The sequence below is a fragment of the Urocitellus parryii genome, unplaced genomic scaffold, assembly GCF_045843805.1.
Source record: "Urocitellus parryii isolate mUroPar1 unplaced genomic scaffold, mUroPar1.hap1 Scaffold_259, whole genome shotgun sequence".
Classification (NCBI taxonomy): Eukaryota; Metazoa; Chordata; class Mammalia; order Rodentia; family Sciuridae; genus Urocitellus; species Urocitellus parryii.
Window position 1 is genome coordinate 170975 of NW_027552525.1, and position 21679 is coordinate 192653.

At 57.4% G+C, this 21679-nt stretch overlaps 1 protein-coding gene across 5 annotated transcripts in view; it reads left to right on the forward strand.

Annotated features, from left to right (window-relative positions):
- Positions 1-6574, forward strand: part of LOC113186783 (protein shisa-like-1) — a 94987-nt gene extending 88413 nt beyond the window's left edge. For all 5 annotated transcript variants that reach the window (XM_026394336.2, XM_026394333.2, XM_026394334.2 and 2 more), the window contains exon 5: positions 5348-6574. In XM_026394336.2, coding sequence (XP_026250121.1) covers position 5348 — 1 coding nt within the window. In that variant the 3' untranslated portion in view covers positions 5349-6574. The remainder of the gene's footprint in view (positions 1-5347) is intronic.
- Positions 6575-21679: the final 15105 nt, after the last annotated feature.

Below are 21679 nucleotides of genomic sequence, written 5' to 3' on the forward strand. Positions count from 1 at the left end.
CCTGGAAGCCCAAGTCCTTGTTGAAAGGGACCCGCGCACGGCCCTGGGTCCTCCTGACCCCCAGCAGCGTCGAGGCTGGATCGTGGTCACGCTGCGCGGCCCGGGTTCGGGGCCCTGGGCACAGCCATGTCCAGCACATCTCCTTTCCAACGCTGGCTGGGCCACCCGGTGCCACACGCTGCCTGTCACCCCGTGTCACGTCTGGGTGGCGGGTCCCCTTCGTCACTTGCGTGCCCACCTTTTGAATCAAGTCCTCCCTGGGGCTGATGTGATGGCTGCTGGGGACAGTGCACCGTCTTGGGAACTGCGTGGTCACTGAGTGACCGACTGCTTTGGGCACAGCTTTAGGTTTTCAGGAAAATGGAGCCGAAAGCGCAGGGTTTCCTGCCCCCCCTCCCCCGCGGTTCCCATGATCACCAGCGTCTCGCATTTCTGTGGCTCCTCGGTGACAAGGTGACAGGGCACGGGTCACACCCCGGCTGGGACCTGAGGGTCTCCTGCCGCAGCGCTCACATCACACAGGACAGGCCAAGTCCAGGCCTGGGGCAGACAGGCTGCCTGCGCTCACGCGTGTGCTGTGTGAGCTAGGGCACCGTGCTGAGCCTCTCTGGGCCTCATTTTCCTCCTCTGTGCAACAGGACTGACCTCGTGAGGCTCTGCTGAGGACTAAATGAGTGATCTCTATGGAGAGCTCAGAGCAGCGTCCAGCACAAAGTGGGTGCTCAGTAAGTGCTTTTGAAAGTGTGAATCTCAGGCTACATTACAGGGTTGGGGGACAGAGGAGGGACATACTTCTCCAGCACCCCCTGCCCCCACTGCGAGTCCTCAAGGCTTGGGTGGCACAGAAAACTCAGCCCCAGAAGCCCTGCCCTGAGGATCCAACTGCACCAAGACCCGAGTGCTGAGAAAGTGAGTCCTGCATGGAGGCCCGGGGGCCATCTAGACAGCAGGCCAGCAGGTGCAAAGGTCCTGTGGCAAGAGCACCGGAGATGCTGGGGACCCCCAAGGTGGCCCGTGTGGCTGCAGAGGTGTGACGAGGGGCGTAACAGGAGACCAGGTCGGAACGCAGCCAGGAGAGGCACCAAGGCCGTTAGAGGATTCTGAGCCAGAGAGACAATAAAGATTTGTTCTGAAGGTTAGGTGGCCGGGATCAAGCTGCCCTACTGTGCTTCCTCCTGCGTTTCTGTGCTGAGGACCAACTGCGGGGAGGTGAGAGCAGTGAGTCTCCGCACAGTCCAGGCAGGGGAGGGCGGTGGCCTGGCCACAGGGGCAGTGGCCAGAGTGGCTCAGTTCTGGTCTGTTTTGAAATAGAGCCGAGGAGATTGGCAAAGGATCGGACCTGGCCGTGAAGGAGGGCGGGGAACAGTGGACAGCGCCCTGGGCCGGGAGACTGGGAGGGTGGGAGGCCGGGAGGCCGGGAGGGTGGGAGGCCAGGAGGCCGGGAGGGGAGGGCAGGAGGCCAGGAGGCCGGGAGGGGAGGGTTCAGGGGAATCGCAGGGGTCCACTGAGGGGACCTCCGGGGGCCATGGGAGAATCAAGATCCAAAGAGATGTCTCAGCGTGTGACAGTGATGCCACGGATCTCCACGGCAAGCCCTGGAAGGGGAGCAGAGGACACGGGTGCCCTGGGCAGGGGACAGAGTGGGTCATGGGCAGCTGCTGGGGCCGTTCGTTCCCTCTGGGTGGGGTGGGACGGGGCGCCATGTGACCAGACCCACAGGCAGCACGGGGCTTTAGATGGGGTGTGGGAGGGGCCAGAGGGGACCCCAGGACCACCAGGTGAGCAGATGGCAGGTAGCCTGGTGCCATCGAGGTCGGGACATCTGTGGGCAGGGCTCGTCCAGGGAGGAAGACGGGGACTTTGACTTGAGGAATACCGAGTTTGAGAGGTCTCTTAAATGTCCAGCTGGTGTCGTCGAGTAGACGATGCGGCTGTGACATGGAGGGTGGGTGGAGTTGGAGGCCACACAGCGTCAACAGATGGCACTCACGGCCATGGGAGGAGGTGCCATCTCAGGATGAGTAGAGATGACCGGGGAAGAGGCTGCTGGGAGGTGGGGCAGGACCAGCAGAGGGACTGGCAGACCAGGCAGGGAGTAGGGGAGGGGCCAGGAGAGAGGCTGAGCCTCCAGGACACGAGATGGACCACTCAAGTCAGTGGTCTGAGAGGACGGGTGGAGTGGACCGAGACCTGACCACTGGCTTTAGCAGCATGGAGGTTGTTGGTGACCTTGACAAGGGCAAATTCTGTGGAGTAGTTGGAGCCTTTTGAAGAGGTTACGGTAGAGTGGGAAGTGGAGCAGGAGAGCGAAGGTACAGACAGTCCTTCCAACATGTGTCTCCCCTCCTAGCCTTCTATCATTGGATTTACCAAGAGTTAACATGATTCATTGTTTGCCAGAGAACCAGCAGCTGGATTTATTAGTTCCCTTTTTTCCTTTTCTGTTTTTAACTCCATTTCAGTTTTAATTTATTTATTGCTCTCTTATATCTATATTGGGTTTATTTTGTCTTCCTTTTCTGGCTTTTTGAAATGGATGATTAATTCATGCATTCTTGTGTATTAATAAAAATCATGTTTTTTTTTAAGGCTATGAATTTTCCTCTGAGCATTGCTTTGGCTGCATCACCAGTTTCTGAAATTTTTTTTTATTCCTAAAAATGGTTTTTGAATTTTTGTTTTGAAAAGTTTAATTGTTATTGTCTAAATATTTTGCAATTTTTATTTATTTATTTATTTTGCTCCCTTTGATTCAACAGTTATTTGAAAGAGTTTACATACTTCTTGATGCTACAGTTTTGGGTGTGTGTGTGTGTGTGTGTGTGTGTATGTGTGTGAGTTTGTGGTTAGTATTCTCAAATTCTATTATACGGTAATAGAGAATGTCATTCTGTTTCTACTTTTGAAAATTTAGGCCTGATAGTCCCTTTTTGTGTGTACATTTTCAAAAGCATTTTTATAAATATCACATTGTCTTCTACACCCACCCCCAGACACACACACACACACACACAGTCATTGGCTTCCCATATTCTTACTGGTTTCCGCCCCTTCGTCTGCAGTGGGCTGAGGAGGTGAGTGAAGACACAAGGCTGCAGCACACTCTGCCCTTTCTTCCTCCATCCCCAGCGGTCCTTGCTGTGACTCACAAAGCTCCGTCACTGCGGTCAGCTCTTCCTGGCGACCTTCATCCTGGATCCGCTCACAGAGCCTTCCTGCCTCTCTTTGCTCTTTCTTGCCCACCTTCAGCTTCCCTCATCCTGAAGCCAGAGCCCTGGTTCCCTGGGCTGCATCCGTTTGTTATGTTTCTGCCCGTCCTCCTTTTTAAAATGGGACACGGTTCACATGACATAAGTTTTAGCCTTCAGCCATTTTTAACCACACGGTTCCGTGGCCCTGAGTCCCGACCTCTCTGAGTCGCTCTGTCCCAGGCACCTTGTGTGTCCAGTCTGAGGGTCCTCTCTTGAGCCAGTGTGTGTGGCTCGTTGACGTCCACTGACGGGGCGGACGCGCTGGGTGAAGTGCTTCCTGCTTTGAGGACTCCTGTGGGTGCCCATCTCCCCACGTGTCCTGTTTTCCTGGTTTCACTTTTTGTATATGAGCCTTCTGATAATTTGGAAAGCTGTGTTTTCGAGTCCGTGGCCACCTTCGTTCGTGATCACAACGCGACACCATATACTTAAAACCCGTTTTTCTTAGGCAGGACTCATTTTCTCCCTGTGAGGGAGAAGGTCAGAACCCAGAATTCTCTGCTTCCCTCCCTTTTGCTGGCAGCAGTTTGTTTTAGTTGGTCACTTTCCGTTCACCTTGATGCCTCTGACGTCACCTCGGTTTCTGAGTCACCAGACGATAATTGAATGAGTCGCAGTTGTCGTCGGTATCGCCTCCCCGTCTCACCTCCGTCCGTCCCACGTCAGTTCTTTGCTGTCTTTTTCGTCTCTCTGTAATAACCCCCATTCTGGATTTCTTTCAGACGTGGCCCTAGAGTTAAAGAGACTCTGTGCTAATTGCCAGGGGTTTTCCTCAAGAGTGACCCCATTGCCCCTCGGTCTGCCTGAGTGTCCTCTGTAGGGTATTTAAGCAGGGCCATGGGAATTATAATCTTCAATGTGTTCAACAGGTTTTTTTGTTGATTTCATGATCACGAGATGGTTGATCAGGGCTTTAAACTCTTGGCACATTCACTCATTCAACAAATATGGATTGGGGCTGGGGATGTGGCTCAAGCGGTAGCGCGCTTGCCTGGCATGCGTGCGGCCCGGGTTCGATCCTCAGCACCACATACCAACAAAGATGCTGTGTCTGCTGAAAAAACTGAAAGATAAATATTAAAAAAAAATGTTTAAAAAAATATGGATTAAGTCCCTACTGTGCGCCAGCTAGCCCCTGGCGATATGGCGATAAGCAAAGCCTGCAATCACCGTGGTCCTCTGTAGCCCAGCAGACTTCTGCTACAGGGCGTGGGCTGCCACGTGACCCCCTCATCTGCCAAGGAGAGACTGGTGACTGCGGCTGCTCCTCCGTGGGCAGAGGCAGGATCGTGGCTCCCCACAGGTGGGTGGTCTTCTGCTTCTCGTTGTGTTGCCCGCGACAACTCTCCTGTCAAAGCTGAACGTGTCCCCGCAGGCCGTCTCCACGATCCTGCCCCTGCCCGCTGGTCTCCAGCCATCCAGGCGTTTTGGGGGCCCCTGCGTGTCCTCCCCATGACTTTGTAGGACAGGGGCATGTTCAGTGGAGTGACTCTGAGATACGTAATGGTTTTGTCATCTTGCAAGTGGCATCTGTACGTGTTTCTAATATTTCCAGTTTGTGATGGCGACTGGGACCAGGAAATTTGTCATCCAGCCAGAGCAGTTTTGAGGGCCGCGGGGGAACGGTACTAAAAATCTCATCAGCACAGCCTGTGTTAACTGAGACTGTGCCCAGACAAGACGGCCCTCGGTGGCCTGGCGACTGCGGGGTGGATGACGCTGTTGAGTATTATGTCGACCTGGTGTCTCGCAGATGGGACTCACCCCTTTACATCTGCTCCGTCATTCTGACGGACGTCCTGTTGGTCTGTTAGAGTTTCTAGGTGCTGGTCTTCAGTTCACTGCGATCCTGGTTCTGTTCCAATCCTGAATCTGCATTTTTCTTCTCTTATTGCATGGGCTAGGGCACAAGTGCTATCCAGAGCCACAGGGACAGCACATGTTTTGTCTTGCTCCCAGAATCATAGTCACATGATTCACCAAGTCCAGAGGACACAACCTGGCCTTTTCTGTCCCTGAGACCCCAGACAAATGACCCCAGCAAGTTCCCATGGAAGAGACACTAGGTGATACTTTGTTTCCTTCTGTTTCCTCAGAAAACCTTTTTGCCGTGCCTCAGGATGGGGGAGGTGACACCCGAAGCACCCGGTGCAGCCTCCAAGGACAACTCGGACAGAGACGCCAAGAGGAGCCCAGGCGGAGGCAGCGGCAGAGGAGGAGACGCCGTCGGTGCCCGAAACCCCCCTCCACGGACTTCTAGCATCAGGAGCAAACTCAGGGCTGGGGCCGGGGTGCCGGGGAGGGTCCTGGGCCACCCGTCCGCAAGCAATAGTTCTCCTTTGGGCTGGTGGCTTCCGAGGGTGACTCGTTGTGGACTCGGGTGACCAACACAGGGTGACCCTGGCAGACTTGAGCCAGAAGGGTTCCAGCCGGGGGTCCCACCCGGGGTCCACGCACCGAGGCCTCCCTCACCTCTGCCCCCTCCTGTAGTGGCCCGGGGCCTGTGGTGTCCGAGTATCGGGTGTGAGTGTGAGTGTGTGCGTGTGTGTGATCCAGGGTGTGTGTGTGTTTGTTTGTTGGGTTAGTTCTTACTGCGGTCCCCCTGCAAGTCCTCTGATGGGCACAGGTCACCACGTAGCTGGGGTCCTGCCAGTGTCCTCCTCTAGGGCCCGGGCTTCCTGCTGCAGTCAGCAGCAGGGTCCAGCTGGAGCTGGCCGTGTGTGAGGCCAGCCTCAGTGCCTCAGGGGCCCTGGGGACTGGACAGTGCCAGCAGGTGGTTCTTAGGGACTCGTCCCTACCAGCTGGCCACGTGGAGGCCGCCCACTGCCACACACAGGAGCTGCTGGAGTGGGCAGGCTGCCAGGGCCATGTGGCCAGCAGAAGGTCAGCCCTTGGGCGCAGAGACCCAAAGTGCTCCACAGCCCGGGGCCCGAGCGCCTCCCCCACGGCCGCCCAGGGTCTCAGTGCTCAGCACGTCCAGGTTAAGCGCCTGCCCTGCTGGACCCTGTGCCGGGCAGTGATGAGAGGTGAGTCAGGCCTGGGGTCTGAGAAACTCGTTGATCTTTGCCAGACAGGGTGACGAGGCCAATGGAAAACCAGAGCGGAAGGTTCTAGAAGGTTCTAGAAATCCCTCCACCTGAAGTTGGGACTTCCACGTAAACCTGTAACCTTTGCCCGTAGAGCTCACCCTCACCACCCCCTGCCCTGCTGCTGCCCCGGGCACACAGGGAAGGACAATGGGGGACAGTCCCGTCAGTCCCCAGGGCGGGCTGCAGTGTAGACGTGCTCCCTCCACAGTGTTAGGCCAAACTCTCCCGCCTCTCAGCTCGGTGGCCCTGCTCAATAAACGTGTGTCCCTCCTGCGCCCGCCGCCTCATTTCGTCGGCCCCACTGCGCGCACACCGTCCCACTCAGCAGAGAGCAGCGCCCCCAGGCCCCGAGGCTGGCCATGCGGGGCGAGCAGGCAGGAGGGCGGCCGTGGGGGGGGCCTGCCCAGGAGTCCGTTCGTCCAAGGGACACGGGAGGAGGCTCTGTGGAGCTGGGCAGCTGGGCAGCTGGGCGTCTCAGCCTGGACCTGGTGACAGACCTCGTGGGGGTTCCAGATGACAAAGGGACGCAGGAGCCGAGGCTGGTCCTCCTGGGCAGCGGGCGGCTCCGGCTCCAGCCCAGCCAGACACTCCCCGGGGCCAGCAGGATGGGGTGCGGGTGACCACGCCCTGCCCACACTGGGAGGGCACCTGAGGGCCCCGTGACCGCCCGAAGACCCTCATCCCACCACCCCGGCTGGGCTGAGTCCCCACGCGGGGCCCTGCTGGAGCTCACACCACACGCAGGGACGAGGCGTCCAGAGCGGCAGGCGGAGACGGTTTGGAGGCTCATTTTAATTTTCCAACCTGGCCGACGGGTCCCCACCCAGGAAGAGCCTGTGGGAGCAAATCTGCAGCTCCCAAGCCCCAGGAGGCCGAGCGGCCCTTGGTGGGTGAGAGCTCGTCCTGTCGAAGTGGAGGGACAGCGGCCTCCGCCGGGCACCCCACCCAGGGAGGCCAGGAGAGGAGGGTGGACACACCTGCCCAGTGCCAGGGTCTTCCTGGCCCCCAGGCACCATTGGATGGTCAGGGGCCGAGAGTGGGCGGCCTTCCCTGCAGGAAGCCCACCTGCAGGTCAGGCGCCACCCAGGCCCCGGCCGCCTGCCACCTGGGTGTGTGCAGTGGCACTCGGGTGGACACGCACACCCGGCTGGTGGCCTGAAACTCGAATGCCCACGTCGAGCAGCCAAAAGGACCAGGACCATCCTGGGAAAGCCCAGCTCAGGCGGGCAGTCACCCACCGACTCCACAGACGTCCGCAGTGCGCTGGCCACGTGCCTGGGCCTCTAACCGGTGCCCACCTGGGAACAGTTCAAGGTGGTGGGAGATGTCAAAGACCCACCAGGGCCATCGGGAGGATGGGGCAGAGGCTGAGGGGCCGGTCCTCTCCACACAGCAGGAAACTCCAGGGCACGTGGCTGTGGGAGGGACAGGAAGGTCCTCTCTGTCCTGTGAACGCTGACCTCACGGAGCAGGAGTGGGGTTCCAAGGGCTGAGAGCCCAGAACACCGAAGTCCAGTGGTGTTCCTAGTCACACCAACCCCGTGCCACAAGACCCTGCTGGGCACCGACCACCCCGTGCTTTCCTCTTCCCTGACCGCAGTGCTGCCCGTCGGTTCCAGGACAGCAGAGTCGCGCCGGCTGCACGGAGCTCGACTTTGCTGTGAGGTTTCCAGGTGCCCACTCCTGTGTGGCTGGTCACTCGCCCTCTGTGGGCAGGTCGGAGGACCAGGGCCAGGGCCTCCAACAGACGGAGAGGAATGGGGACCAGTCCCACGAGTCCATCCACCCGCAGACCTCAGGGGTCTCTGGGTCAGGGCAGGTAGAGCGGCCAGTGGGGCCACCTCGGGTCAGGGCAGAACACAGGCCGCAGCAGGCCCAGGCCTCCGGTGGACGGAGCATGCGAGGGCAGGTCAGGGACGATTGCCGTGGATGGCCACGTGGTCAGTGGCCCTGGCTAATCCACATGACCAGCTGGCGCCCTGTGCGGGGACCTCTGCCGAGGTCCGAATGCACAGGCCAAAGTTCACGTCGACACTCCGCCCCAGGTTCACACGGTGACGTCATCTGATGGCAGCTGCTGGTGGGGCCCTGGGAGGCGACAGGAGGACGTGGGGAGGGCAGGCCCTGGGCTGGCATCAGGGACTTCAAAGGAAGAGGAACCCCAGCCGGCCACCTGCTCTGTCACCACAAGTCCCCTGCCAGATGCCGGTGGCACGCTCCCGAGGCCCCAGGCTCCAGAATGGCAGCCCAGCAGACCCCACTCCTTAAGAGTCACCGCTCCGGGGTCTTCACAGGAAACAGGCCCAGCCAGGCCCCGCCTGAGGGTGCAGTTCTGAACCTGACCCAGAAGACGGTTCTGAACCCTCAGCCCTGACCCCAGGCTTGGCACACGAGGCCACCTACGCCTGACTGGGCGCCCCACGGGCTGCGAGCCCTGGGAGCCCCGTGCCTCCCTTAGTGGTGCCCGTGGGTCACTCTGGACCCTCTCTGGCCAGGGCAGGGCCGCTCCCAAGTGCAGGACCAGGTCCTGCCCCCCGACCTCCCTGCCCTCCCCAAGGAACTTGAGTCTGCTCTCCGGGCCCTTGGGGTCCCGCCCCTCAGCAGCCCCCTCCTCCCTGACCCCAGCTTTAGGGCCGGAGCAGGAGGGGGGGGGAGGAGGGCGGGGGGGGGGAGGAGGGCGGGGGGGGAGGAGGGCGGGGGGGGAGGGCGGGGGGGGCAGGGCGGGGGGGAGGGCGGGGGGGGAGGGCGGGGGGGGGGGCAGGCCGGGGGAGCGCTGGTCTTGCGCGGAGCACTTCCTGGGGCACAGCGAGCTTCCTCCGTGAGCCCAAGGGTCTTCTCATGCCCAGCCCCTGGCAGAGCCCAGACCAGGACACGGCACTCACATGTGCACACTCACACACGCGTGCACACAGGCACACGCACACTCACACACTCACACGACTCCCCAGCAGAGCCGCCTTCCTCAGTGAACACTGTGCTCCTGAAAGGCCGAGGTCCCTCCCCAGCGGCCCTCATACTGGGGACAGTGTCGATTCTGGCCCCCTGCTGTCAAGAGTGAGGACCTAGTAGGGGGCTTGGCTTTGGGGACCTCAGGCCTGGAGTCCACCTGAGTGACGGAACTTGACCGCGTGGGCAGAGGGCAGGGGGCAGGGAGACATCACGGGATCCGTCTCTGCAGCGCCGGACGCGACCCTGAAAGGGGAACTGGATGAGCTGATGAGCTGAGCTCCTTACAGTAGAAAGTCCCCCGTAAGACCCCGTCACACAACGGCAGCACAACGGCAGACAGGCAGGAGCGGAAGTCACACTGCGGAAACGCACAGCGGAGAGGGGACACTGGCTCAGAACACACAGAACCCCAACTCCACAGAAAGGACCCGAACCACGGGATTCAAAACGGGCCTAGGACCCTCGCAGGCGTCTCAGGGGAGACACGCCGACGGGGACGCAGCCGTCCACCAGCGGCTCCAAGAGACACGGTCCTTAAAAAATACAGAGCAGGTCACACCAGATACAAGGCCAGGACGTCACCCTCGCCCTCTTATCGGGGCAGGGCTGGAAGCGCCGCTAGCCAGTGGGAGCAGGAGGGGCAGGAAAGGCGAGGACCACCCTCTGGGCACAGGGCCACCTGGGAATCCTCTAGATCTGTTCTTTTTCTAGATGGTCTTGGTACCCTGGGCCCCAGGCACGTCTACATGAATTTTAGGATTAACTTGTCGATTTCTGCAAAGAACCAGCGGGGCTTCTGGTAGGGTGGGGATGCTATTGAATCTGCAGACCAACCTGGGGAGGACGTCTTCCCGTCCAGGAACACGGGTGTCCTTCCAGGTACTGGGCCTTGCTTCACGTCTCTCAGCGGTGTCTTTCAGAGCAGATGCCTGACACTTCTTTTGTAAAGACAGACCACAGACAAGCACTTGAAATAATACTTAACATCATGCCCACCGGGCAAGTCCAAATTAAAACCACAGTGTCAGTGCCTACCTAATAGAGCAGCAGAAATTTTAAAATAATGATAATAAATGCTAAGAATATGGAGAAATTGGATTACACATATATTGCTGGTGGGAATGTAAAATGGTCTAGCCACTACAGAAAATGATTTTACATTTTCTTTAGAAACAGAATGTGCAACTACCATTTAACCCAGAAATAACACTCCTAGGCATTTACCACAGACAAATTAAAACTAGTGTCATACAAAAACCTGCATGACTGCTCACAGGAACTTTATTCCAAAGCACTCTAAACTGGAAATAACCCAGATGCCCTTCTACAGGTAAGGGACTAATAAAACTAGGGGGTACATCCACATCAGGGAATAGTATGCAGCAATAAAAAATGAACAATTGGTACATGCAACCATCTGAGGATGTCGCTTAGTGAAAAAGTCAACCCCCAAGATTACACACTGTGATTCATTTATATACCATGCCCGAAACGATGCAATATTACAAACGACTGGCATATTAATGACTGTCAGGGCTGAGGAGGGCTGGAGCAGGAGGAAAGTGGATTTGACTCTGTATTATTCGGGTTCTCTAGAGGAACAGAATCCACAGAAGTATAATTATAAAAGGGATTTGTTAGGTTGGCTCAGGTGACCAGAAGCTGGATAGTCCACCATGGCTGTCCGCAGGTGGAGAGCTGGAAGAACCCAGTAGCTGCACCATGCAAGAGTTTGAAGCCCTAGGATAAGAGGGATCAATGGTACTACCCCAGTCTGAGACCAAAGTCTTCTGGAGAGTCACTGTCACTGTCTGCTTTGGAAGAGTGACAAAGCAAGAATCTGAAATCCTCAGAGGATCACAGCAGCCACCAAGAACCGGCTCAAGAAGAACCCAGCTTGCTTCTGCGCTTCCCGTTCTTCCAGCTTTTATCCCACCCAAGGCATCATCCTATTGGGTGGTGCTGCCCACGCCTGGGGAGGGTCTCCATTCCAGTTGGCTGTCCCACATGCCAATCCTTCCTAGCCACGCCCTCACAGACACACCCCTGATCCTCTTAATCCACACTGTCTCTTAATCCAATCAGGCCCACGATTCAAAGGGAAATGGGTCATTTTTTCAGTAATGAGAAATATTCTGTGTCTTAATTGTAGTGCAGTATAATTTTGCAGGGTGTTTTCACGGGGAAACAGAACAAGGAAATTCCTGTGTTGCTGCTTACAGCTGCATGTGACATTCAATTACCACAAAGGGAAGAGGTGTCACTTTTAAAAGTAGATTAGAAACAGTTGAAGGGAGAATCAATGAACCTGAAGACAGGTCTGAAGAATGTGATTGAAATAAAATCAAACCCCGACTGGTTTGGAATATAAGAAATAGAAATAGCCTCAAGTCCAAGAAGAGATCGTGATCCGAATGCAGAACAGAGAGAGGAAACGGTGGGAAACACCGCAGAGCACCAGGCAGAGGAGAGGCGGACTTGAGGGTGACCCTCGTACCAGGACAGTGGTGAGGGGGACCCGACGTGACCCTGAAGACCTGAAAGGCCTAGAGTTTCCACAACACATGAAAGACAACAAGCCACAGATGCCACAAGTGCCACCAAGCTGAGGCAGAAGCCAAGAGAAAGCAGTAAAGCACCCAGCAAAGGGAAGGGGCTGTGGACGGCCTCCAGGGGAGCACACTGGACGGCCCACCCACTGCCCTCCACGCAGCGCACACGGGGAGGATGTGGCGCATCTGTCCTAAACCCTGCAAAGACCTATTCCAAGAGTGAAGGTAAGCGGGTGGATGGGCTGATCCCAGTGACTCCGGAGGCCGAGGCAGGAGGATCGCAAGTTCAAGGCCAGGCTCAGCAACTCAGTGAGGTCCTTAGCGACTTAGTGAGACCCTGTCTCACAATAGAAAATGAAAAGGGCTGGGGATGTGGCCCCGTGGTCAAGCACCTCTGCGTTCTATCCCTGGTCCTAAAGAAGAAGGAGGTGAAGGAGAAGAATACACATTTTAAGAAGAACTACGAGTCTTTCATAAAAGACCAAACTTGACATTACTGACCATAAGATAGAAATCTACCAAGAATAAAACAGATGCAACAAGAAGATTCCCTCGGGTTTGGAATATAAGAAATATAAATAGCTGAAGTCCAAGAAGAGACCAGAATGGAAATTAGGAAACGTTTGAGCATAAGGAAACCAGGCAGACGTGGCTCCTGTGATGTGGTCCCTAGAGCTAGAGGGGACAGCAGTGACCAGGGACTCCGAGGCCTGGACAGGGACAGGGCCTGCGCCGGGGTGGGCGAGTGTGGGCGCGGACGTGGGTCCTCCCCAGAGTGACACAGTGGAACTGGCTGCGAGCTAATGAGCCAGCCCTGCTTCTCGCAGATTAAAAATAGACGCGGAGCACACGGCACCCGGCGGGCGGGAGAGAACAATGACGAATGCAGACCCAAGCAGAGGAGGTGAGCGGAGGGGAGTGAACACGGCCGGCGGCAGACCCTCCAAAACTCATGAAGATGGAAACAGAGACACAAAGCGCCCGGTCTCCGGGCTGGGCGGCGGCGGCAGAGCGCTCCCGGGTCCGTGTGAGGCTTGTCCTCGGTGCCACATGAAAATAAAAAGCAAAGGTGCTGAGTCCAGCTACAACGAAAAGCCGACTTTAAAAAGTGTCCAGTGTCAGAAGTTAAAAGTAGAGCGTCTCCACCTCCAGCCAACAAGAGAGACCAGGCTCCGGGCTCCCACCTTGGAACCCAGGTCCCAGTCCACAGTGTGCCGAGGGGACACAGGAGGGACCAGTCATGAGCGAGGAGCCCTCCTGTATGGGATCAGAGACCTCATGAGAGTAGGCGTGAGCCAGCCGGGCCCCTGTCCCTCCCTCTCCTCTGTCACCTGGGGGACTCAGCCCTTGTCCTTTGCCCACCTAAACTAACAGCAGACTTTAAAAAGTTCCCTACGTGAACATGGTCACCCTGGAGGACGCGGCACCTCGCGCCACCCTGGAGGCAGAGACAGCCCCCACTGGCCACCGGCCACTGAGCCGGCTGCACCTTGACCTTGGGCCGAAGCCTCGGGACTGGGAGGAGCGGATCCCTGGGGCCTGTGAACTCCGCAGCCCGAGGCGGCGGTCAGCGCAGCCTGAACAGGACTGTGGGGCGCGGGGGGGGGGGGGGGGGGGGGGGGGGGGACGGGACACTGTATCTAAAACGTGGAAATTGAAAAACAAGATAATTTCCTTAAAACCACAAATTGTCAAAACTGATCCTGGGAAAAGAGGATTTCGAAGATTCTTATGAAAATGAAATAAGTTAAATTTGTAACCAAGTATTTCCCACGAAGACAATCCCGAGCCTTCCAGTCCAGGCGAACACGGAGGGAGAGACGCCGCCACCCGACACGGGCCGTTGGGCAAGGCAGAGGGACACCGAGGAGAGGAAGGGTATTCAAGGGCCTCACTTAGGGAGCCCGCCTGGACGTCGCTCCCTCCGCTAGAAGCCAGCCGGCCACACCACCTTCACCTGTGCTGGGTCGCACAGGTGAACTCCGGACCGCAGCATCGCCAAGACCCGGAGCCACGCTGCAGGACGGAAAGGCAGAACTGAGCTGTCACCTCCCGGTCTACGCCTGTGTAGGTAGGAACCCAAAATAGTCAGATGCAAATGAAGCCCAGTGGCTAAGAAAAAAACCTGTGTGTGTGTGTGTCCTCAAGGAAAAGGGAGGCAAAGGCTTGGGTGCAAACAGGCGAATGTGTATGGCAAAATAAAAAGTGTGGGTGCACGGAGGGCCTGCAGAACTTTCTGGAAACAAATCACAAGCTTATTAAGTTTTCAAGGAAATTGTGTTGCAGAGTCCTACCGTGGGTTGGTGAGAAGCCTATTCCGTGCATCGTGGGGAGCAACACCCACTGGCACATCACCAAGCACCCTCCGTGGTCACCACAGGGGGAGACGGTACAAGGGAAGCCGCTCCTCAGCGCTAGCTGGAAGTCCTGCAGCACATCTGCCCACATGCCATCTGTTAGAACGAATCAGGTGGCCCCACCTAACTCTCAGGAAGAAGGAGACACAGCCTCCCCCCACGCCCCGCTGGTCACCATTCCCACGTCTGCTCCACACTCTCCCCTTGAGAGTCGGCCTGACTCCCAGCAGCAGAGTCCTGGGGTCTCAGAGCCTCTGCAAGTCCCCATCGGGGCTGCCCCTGCCTCCTCTGGGTTTGGAGAGTCCTCAAGGACCAGGGACAGACGGTCTGCCTCCGTCCATGCAGTCTTCAGGAGGAGCCTCGGAGCCAGGAGAACCTTTCTGGGCTCCGGGTTGGGAGGTCACTGGTGGATCTACCCTGGGAGGAGTCCTGGGTCACTGGGCTGCCTGCTCCTGGCTGTCCCCCCATCCTCCCCTGCCACCTCCCTCATGGACACGGCCGTGACCCTCCACGCTGGCCCCAGGGGAAGGGGGACGGAGGCTGTGAGAGGTGCAGAGTCAGAGCCCCACTTCAGCCCACGCTCTGGCTCCTTTGCATTCGCCTTCCAGGGCTCAGGGAGTCTCAGGGCCGGGGCTGGCCTTGGGTGCTCAGTGGCTTCCCGAGGCTGCCAGGTGCTCTGGGGTCCGTGGCTACAGATCCGCGCAGAGGTCCCCTGACACAGGGGGCTGGGTTCAGGCCTCGGTGGCCACCGTCTCTGCACCCCGCCAGCCGCTGAGTCCGCGCCCTGTGGTTCAGCTCCTTGATACAGCAGCAGCGCGGTGAGGGCGCCTTGGCGAGGCCCCGGTGGGAACCGGGGTCAGCTGGGTGCGGTGGCGCGTGCCTGCAGGCCCAGCCCCGGGGAGGCTGAGGCGGGAAGCTCCCTTGAACCCTGGAGTTGTTCATGCAAAGATGATAGAATTGGGCCATGTTCCAAGCAAGGTCCCCTCCACAAGGTGACTCGGGGACCGGCTGCTTCCGTGTTGTGTTCCCGTCTCAACACGGAGCCCCTGTGGGGAGGAGCCTCGGTGACCCGCCCCTCCAGCCAAGCCCACGCCCGCAGCCATCCCCGTCGTCCACGCGGTGCCTGGGCACACTGATGGTTAAGGCCCTCGGAACCCAATCACTCCACCTCAAAACTCGCTCACATTGTCCCCTGCAGGAGCTTTGGGGACCTCAGACCTAAATCATATCTAAATCAGCTTAGCCCAGAAAGGGGGCACATAGCACCTTCCCCAAACACCCCCAATTCAAACACACTAGAAAACAGTATGCTCAGGTCAATAGACGGTTACATAGGAATAGACCGGAATAGAGAGGCGAGTGTGGATATATGTGGGGATCGTATTTTAATACAGTGGGACATATAATGATGATAACAGTTATTATTATTATCACTGTTGTTGTTATTATTATTCTGGTACCAGGAATTGGACCTAGGAGTGCTTGGCCACTGAGCCACATCCCCAGCCTTTATTCTATTTTATTTTATTTTGAGTCAGGTCTCACTAAGTTCCTTAGGCCTCGCTAGCTGAGGCTGACCTTGAACTCGGATCCTGCTGCTTCACACTCCTGAGCCACTGGCATTACAGGTGTGCGCCACCAACCCAGCTACCGTGGGAAATCACTAATCAACGCACGTTTTTTTAAACCAGACTACAACATTTTTTTTAAAAAAGATTTTTCTTAAGTTTTAGGTGGACACAATGTCTTTATTCTACGTTCGCGTGGTGCTGGGGATGGACCCAGTGCCTCGTGCGTGCCAGGAGAGCGCTCTACCTCCGAGCCCCGGCCCGGCCCCCAGACTACACATTTCAACAGATGGCAAGGGCATATCTGCCTGCCCACCCAGGAGAAACAAAACTGGCCCCTGTTTTTGCCAAATAGAAGTAATAAGCTTAAAGTATTAAACAATAGAAATCCCGACGAGAAAGGCTAAAGCATCCAGACCTGTGGACACAGGGAAATGTCCCCAGCCCAGGCCTGACACGCTGGAGCCTGGAGGAAATGACAACCCTCGGGCTCTACGAGAACTGATGTCGGTGACACAGAGGACACGAGGAATAGTTCCCGAGAGATGGGAACGCAGGGCCACGTGCAGGGCTTGCATGTTACTATGTGGAGTCACAGGAGGGCAGACAGGGGACAAGCAACCCAGCAGGTGGCAAAGAGGACACAGAGGAGCAGCTCACAGGCCCAAGCCGAAGGCAATGACCTTGTGAGAGGGCAGCAGACCCCCAAGCAGGTGGGGAGGGAGCAAGTGGAAGTGACCGAGCCACCGAGCACCTGTCAGGATGGCCAGAGCGGCTCTGTGGGGCCCCTGTCAGCAGCCATGTGCTTCCACGACCCCGCTGCATGCAACCTGAAAATATCCATTAAAACTAGAGGTCCACGTCCCCTTGGGCCAGCGTGGTGGGACCCCGTGTTGGGAGGGGAGCAAAGTTATAATAATATGTGAGTGGAAGCCACGGGCAGGGGCCAGGCGCCAGGGCGAGTCAGTAGGTAACACACAATTTTCTCCCAAGAAAATAGGGGTGTGTGAGTGTGTGTGTGTGTGTGTGAGTGTGTGTGAGTGTGTGAGTGTGAGTGTGTGTATGAGTGTGAGTGTGTGTGTGAGTGTGTGAGTGTGTGTGAGTGTATGTGTGTGAGTGTGTGTGAATGTGTGAATGTGTGTGTGTGTGAGTGTGAGTGTGAGCGTGTGTGTGAGTGTGTGTGAGTGTGAGTGTGAGTGTGTGAGTGTGAGTGTGTGTTTACTTTTACTGTAACATTTATTAAGGAGTAACTGGCAGTGACTTTATAAATAATAAGACGCAATGCTCTTTGCGGTGACACTCGCGTGGGCCGTCCACTCTCACAAGCGGCTTTGCTTGCTTTTTGCCGAGTCTCAGACCCACAGCCAACCTGCGGCTGTGGCCGTGCGCTAATGTGGAACGCAGGTTCCACCAGGAAATCCACCGACATTTTAGTTTTTGTTGCTAAAATAAAAGTGAAACAAGGAGACGTCGGACACCACTCTTGCTCCCGGCTCAGGAGCGACTCCTTCTGAGTGGGCGAGTTTTCAAATCCTGGTGGGACATTCTGGTGCATCCTCAGTGCCGGTCTCAACGCAGTCGAGGTCTACCAGCGCTCACATTTCCCCCAGCCTCCTCAGGTCCAGAGAATCAGCAGAGCAGCAGGTAGAGGCCTGGCGTGCAGCATTTGCCACGTCCCCTGGCGAGGGCGCTTCACCGTGGCCAACCACAACTACCTGTGCGCCCGCCCCGCGCAGCCTGGGAGGAGACGCATCAGGCACCAGAGCCCAACTCTGCAGTGACGGCCCACCTCCAGCACGATAACACTCAGCGAGGCCAACCCACCATTCTCAATATTCATCACCTTTGTTTTTAATATCATGCATTTAATTGGAAGTTCATATGATTAATCTTCTCACTGCCTGTATTTAACAACTGACTCAAAAAATTACTGAAAGATTAACCATCGACTCACGAGCTGTGCGCTGGCTGCAGCAGGCCCCAGGGAGAGTCAGCGGAATTTCATGCGACTATTTAAAGGAATGAATTGGACTCTGCAGGGATTTAGAGGGATTTTCACAAAGAATTGCCAAATGAGAGATGCAAAATGCTGACGGTCTGCGGATCACGTTTTCTTGACACGGTGGCAGCCCCCAGCGACACCTCTGTGTGTGTCTATGGACTTTAACACACGGTCCTGCAGGGTTCAGGAGAACAGATCAGCTTGGTGGGGGCCACAGGGTGAGCTGAGTGGGAAGGAGAAGAGGGAGCCAAGGAAAACAGGAAAACAGAACCAGAGAGTCTGCCAGGGAGACGAATTGTGCATATGTTAACACATTTGGGCATTTATGTGTGATGTATGTATTTGTTCATGTCATTAAAATGCATTGTAAGCCAAGTTCTCAGTTGGACAGTTGTGTAGGTTGTCGATTGCTGTGTAACACACCACCTAAGACTCAGACAGCTGCTTTGGTGTGAATGCACCCCAGCGTTCACAGGTCGGAAGCTCGGTCCCAGCTTGACACGGAGGGGGTGGAGCCTAGAGGGAGGTGTTTAGGTCACGAGGACAGCACCCTCAGGCACAGATTAAGGCTCCTGGGAGTGAGTTTGCTGTCTGCCCTTGGCTTCCCACCATGTGCTGATGTAGAAAGAAGGCTCTGCCAGATGCTGGTCTGGATATTGGACCTCTAGTCCCCAGAACGGTGAAAAATGAATCTCCATTCATGATAGATTACAGAGTGTGGCGTATTCTGTGGTGGCATAGAGTGCTCTGCTACACCAGCACCAAACAGACGACGGACACAGTTAGTAACACTTACCATGACCATTCTGTGGGGTGAGTGGCTGGTTTTGATGTTTCACGTGGCTTTGCCTGGACGCTGGGATGACTGGGGGTTTGACAGTCCTCCCTCCGAGAGCCCGGCTCCCCTGGGGCTGCCAGGGGGGACTCCACATCGCTGCTTGAGCTTCCTCGCACCATGAAGCCATCCATCCATCCTTCCATCTGTCCTTCTATCCATCCATCCATCCACCCACCCACTGTCTACACATCCATCCGTCCACACTCCAGACACTAGCTGTCCCCCATCCTGTGTCTATTCCAAGAGGCAAAGGCTGGAGCTGGGTCATTTGGCCACATTCTGTTGGTCAGAACCAGCACAGGTCCAGCTTGGATTCAAGGGGAGGGAAATAGCCTTTGGCTTTTGACGAGGAATAGCAAGAGCGTATTGTGACATTGCACTCGGGGCAACATTGTGGCCCAACCTGGCCCCAACACACAGACTCAGGCTCCTTGAGACCCAGAGCTGGGGGGACATCAGTGAGCCTCGAGTGCACCTGTGGGGAAGGCCCAGAGGGGAGCGTGAAATGCCCAAACCCTCAGTCACAGGGACCAGGCCCAGACAGTCGGCCTATAACTCACTTCTCCTGTAACGCTTGGTCAGCCAAAGCAGTCTGCCTGCCCTTGCCCACACCCCACCTACTCCCTGCCGTCTGTCCATCCACGTCCATCCATCTGTCCAGCCACCCACCCACACATCCACCCACCCATCAAACACCCATCCTTCCATCCTTCCATCTGTCCATCCATCCATCCACCCACCCGTCCACCCACCGTCTACACATCCACCCACCCGTCCACCCACTGTCCACACATCCACCCGTCCACACTCCAGACACTGGCTGTCCTACATCCCATGTCCATTGCCTGGTCCCCCTCATCCCTTGCCTTCAATCTTTACTTCTTCTAGGGTGAGGTCCCAACCAAACCTTCAGGGACACCCCCAGGAGGCCAACCTGTGACCCTGCCCAGGCTGACTGAGCTGTCTGTGGGAAATCGTGTCACAGCCTCAAAGGCTCGATAGACAGGAGTGGGGACCGTCCCCCAGGCAGGGGCGGGGCTCACAGCCCACCGAGCCCTTCTGCTCTGCAGCTGATCAACCATTTCCGTGTAGGGTTTCCACCCAGTCAGGGATGTCCAGGCCACAGTAAGGGTGGGTGTGATACACTGTAGCCAGGGCCAGTTCCCCAGCAGGCACCCCTCACACTGACCGCAGGGGTGGACGAGCCCCATCCCCTGCAGCAGGGGCCCATGCTGAGGCTCTGGGAGATTCGCAACCTGCAAGAAGCCTGAAGGCGTCACCTCTCGGTGGCTCCCACGCCCATGGTAACTAGAAGTGCCAAAACTTACCACACGCCACCTGGGCACGGTGCTCTTAACACGCATGCATTCAGTCAACAGTATTTATTGAGCACCCAATATATACCCCTGAAGGAGCTTGCAGCCTAACAGGAGGAGACGCGACAGCAGTACACCTCAGTATACCTCGTGTGTAACTGGACACAGCGGGACGTCGGAAGGCCCTGGGCACTCGGAGAAGACGGGAGAGGGGGCGAGGAGTTGCGTATCCAGTAAGGTGCTAATGAGGGGTCACAAAGTTTAAAGGGAAGGTGTGAGCCAGTGAGTGTGGGAGGAGGGCACCGAGGCAGAGGCTAGTGCAAGGTCCTGGGGCAGGAGTGGGCCTCGCGGGTGGGAGGAATAGAGGAAAGGTCAGCGGCTCAGCAGGGTGGGAGGGCGGGGGCAGCAGGAGGTGATTCTAGAGAAGAACAGGGAGCCGTCTGATGGCCTGGGGCTCTGTAGATCCCTGAAATGATTTGGCCTCGATTTCAGGTGCAGAGCGGGAGCCTCACCAGGTTTAGAGGACAGCAGAGGGGCCTTCCAGCTGCTGTGGGGACAGGCTGCAGGGCACCAGGCGGGGAGCAAGGGGTGGGCAGAGCGGTCAGCTCCAGGGTGGGTTGGGGGTGGGCAGTGTGATTTCCCGACAGGCTGGGTGTGGGGTGAGAAGAAGAGGCGCCCGGGGAACGCGCCCCTCGGCCTGAGCAGCTGGACAGTCGCGGCTGCCCCACAGGACGAGAGGCCGGAGGCGAGGGGGAGGCCGCTGTGACGTGTGGCGGAGACTTGGACACTAGGTGGCCGTCCCCAGAGGTGGTTGAAAAGGTGCTGAGGGTGAGGCCTGAGGTCCAGGCTGAGGCCTGCCATGGGCAACCTCTGCACCTCGGTGGCATTTAAAGCCAAGGGTCAGGACAAGATCAGGCGAGGGCCGTGAGTCCTAGGAGACACCCTGGGAACGGAGCTGGGGCTGTCCAGCCTGCTCACGGTCAAGGAGACAGAGGAGCGGCAGGAGGGTGGGGAAGGCCCAGGCGACAGGCAGCGGGAAAACCAGGACGTGCAGGGGCCTGGCAGTCGGGGAGGAGAGGACGGCAAGGAACGGAGGGACCCAAGAGCGGTGGCGGATCCTGATGGCAGGCCGGTGCTGGGTGGGGACCTGCTGGCCCTTGCGTGCAGTGTCCGGGCATCTGTGTGCTGAGAAGCGGCTGCTTTGCTCTCGCAAGGAGATGGCCATCCAGAGGGGACGCAGGGCAGGGAGACAGACATGGGCACGAGACCCTAGTGAGGTGGTCAGCACAGCTGGACGCGGGCACAGACCCTCCGGTGGATGGCGAGGAGTCACCAGCCCGGGCCTGTCCAGACGCCGCTGGCCACGAGAGGAGCACATGGGCAGCCCAGGCCCAGGTGAAGCCCCTGCCTGTGGGGTGTCCTGCGGCTGCTGGCACCTGCCTCCGCCCCCACGGCGCACCCCAGAGCAGGGCTGCTCTTGCAGACGGCCGTCGGCTGAGCGCCTGCTTTTAAAAGAACCCCGGCGGCGGCCAGGGCCAGGCCGCCCGCCTTCGTTAATCGACTCAGAAAATAACCGAGCGCCTGGCAAATACTCAAGCGGTCCCCAGCGCGGGAGGCGGCAAGACGTGACACGCACACGGAATCCGCCGCAGGAGCCCGAGAGGAGGGACAGACGGGCTCCGGTTGGAAGTGTCTATTTGTGGCTCCCCGGTCTAATTTCTGAATATGATGATGAATAAATATTGGTCTTTCCTCCT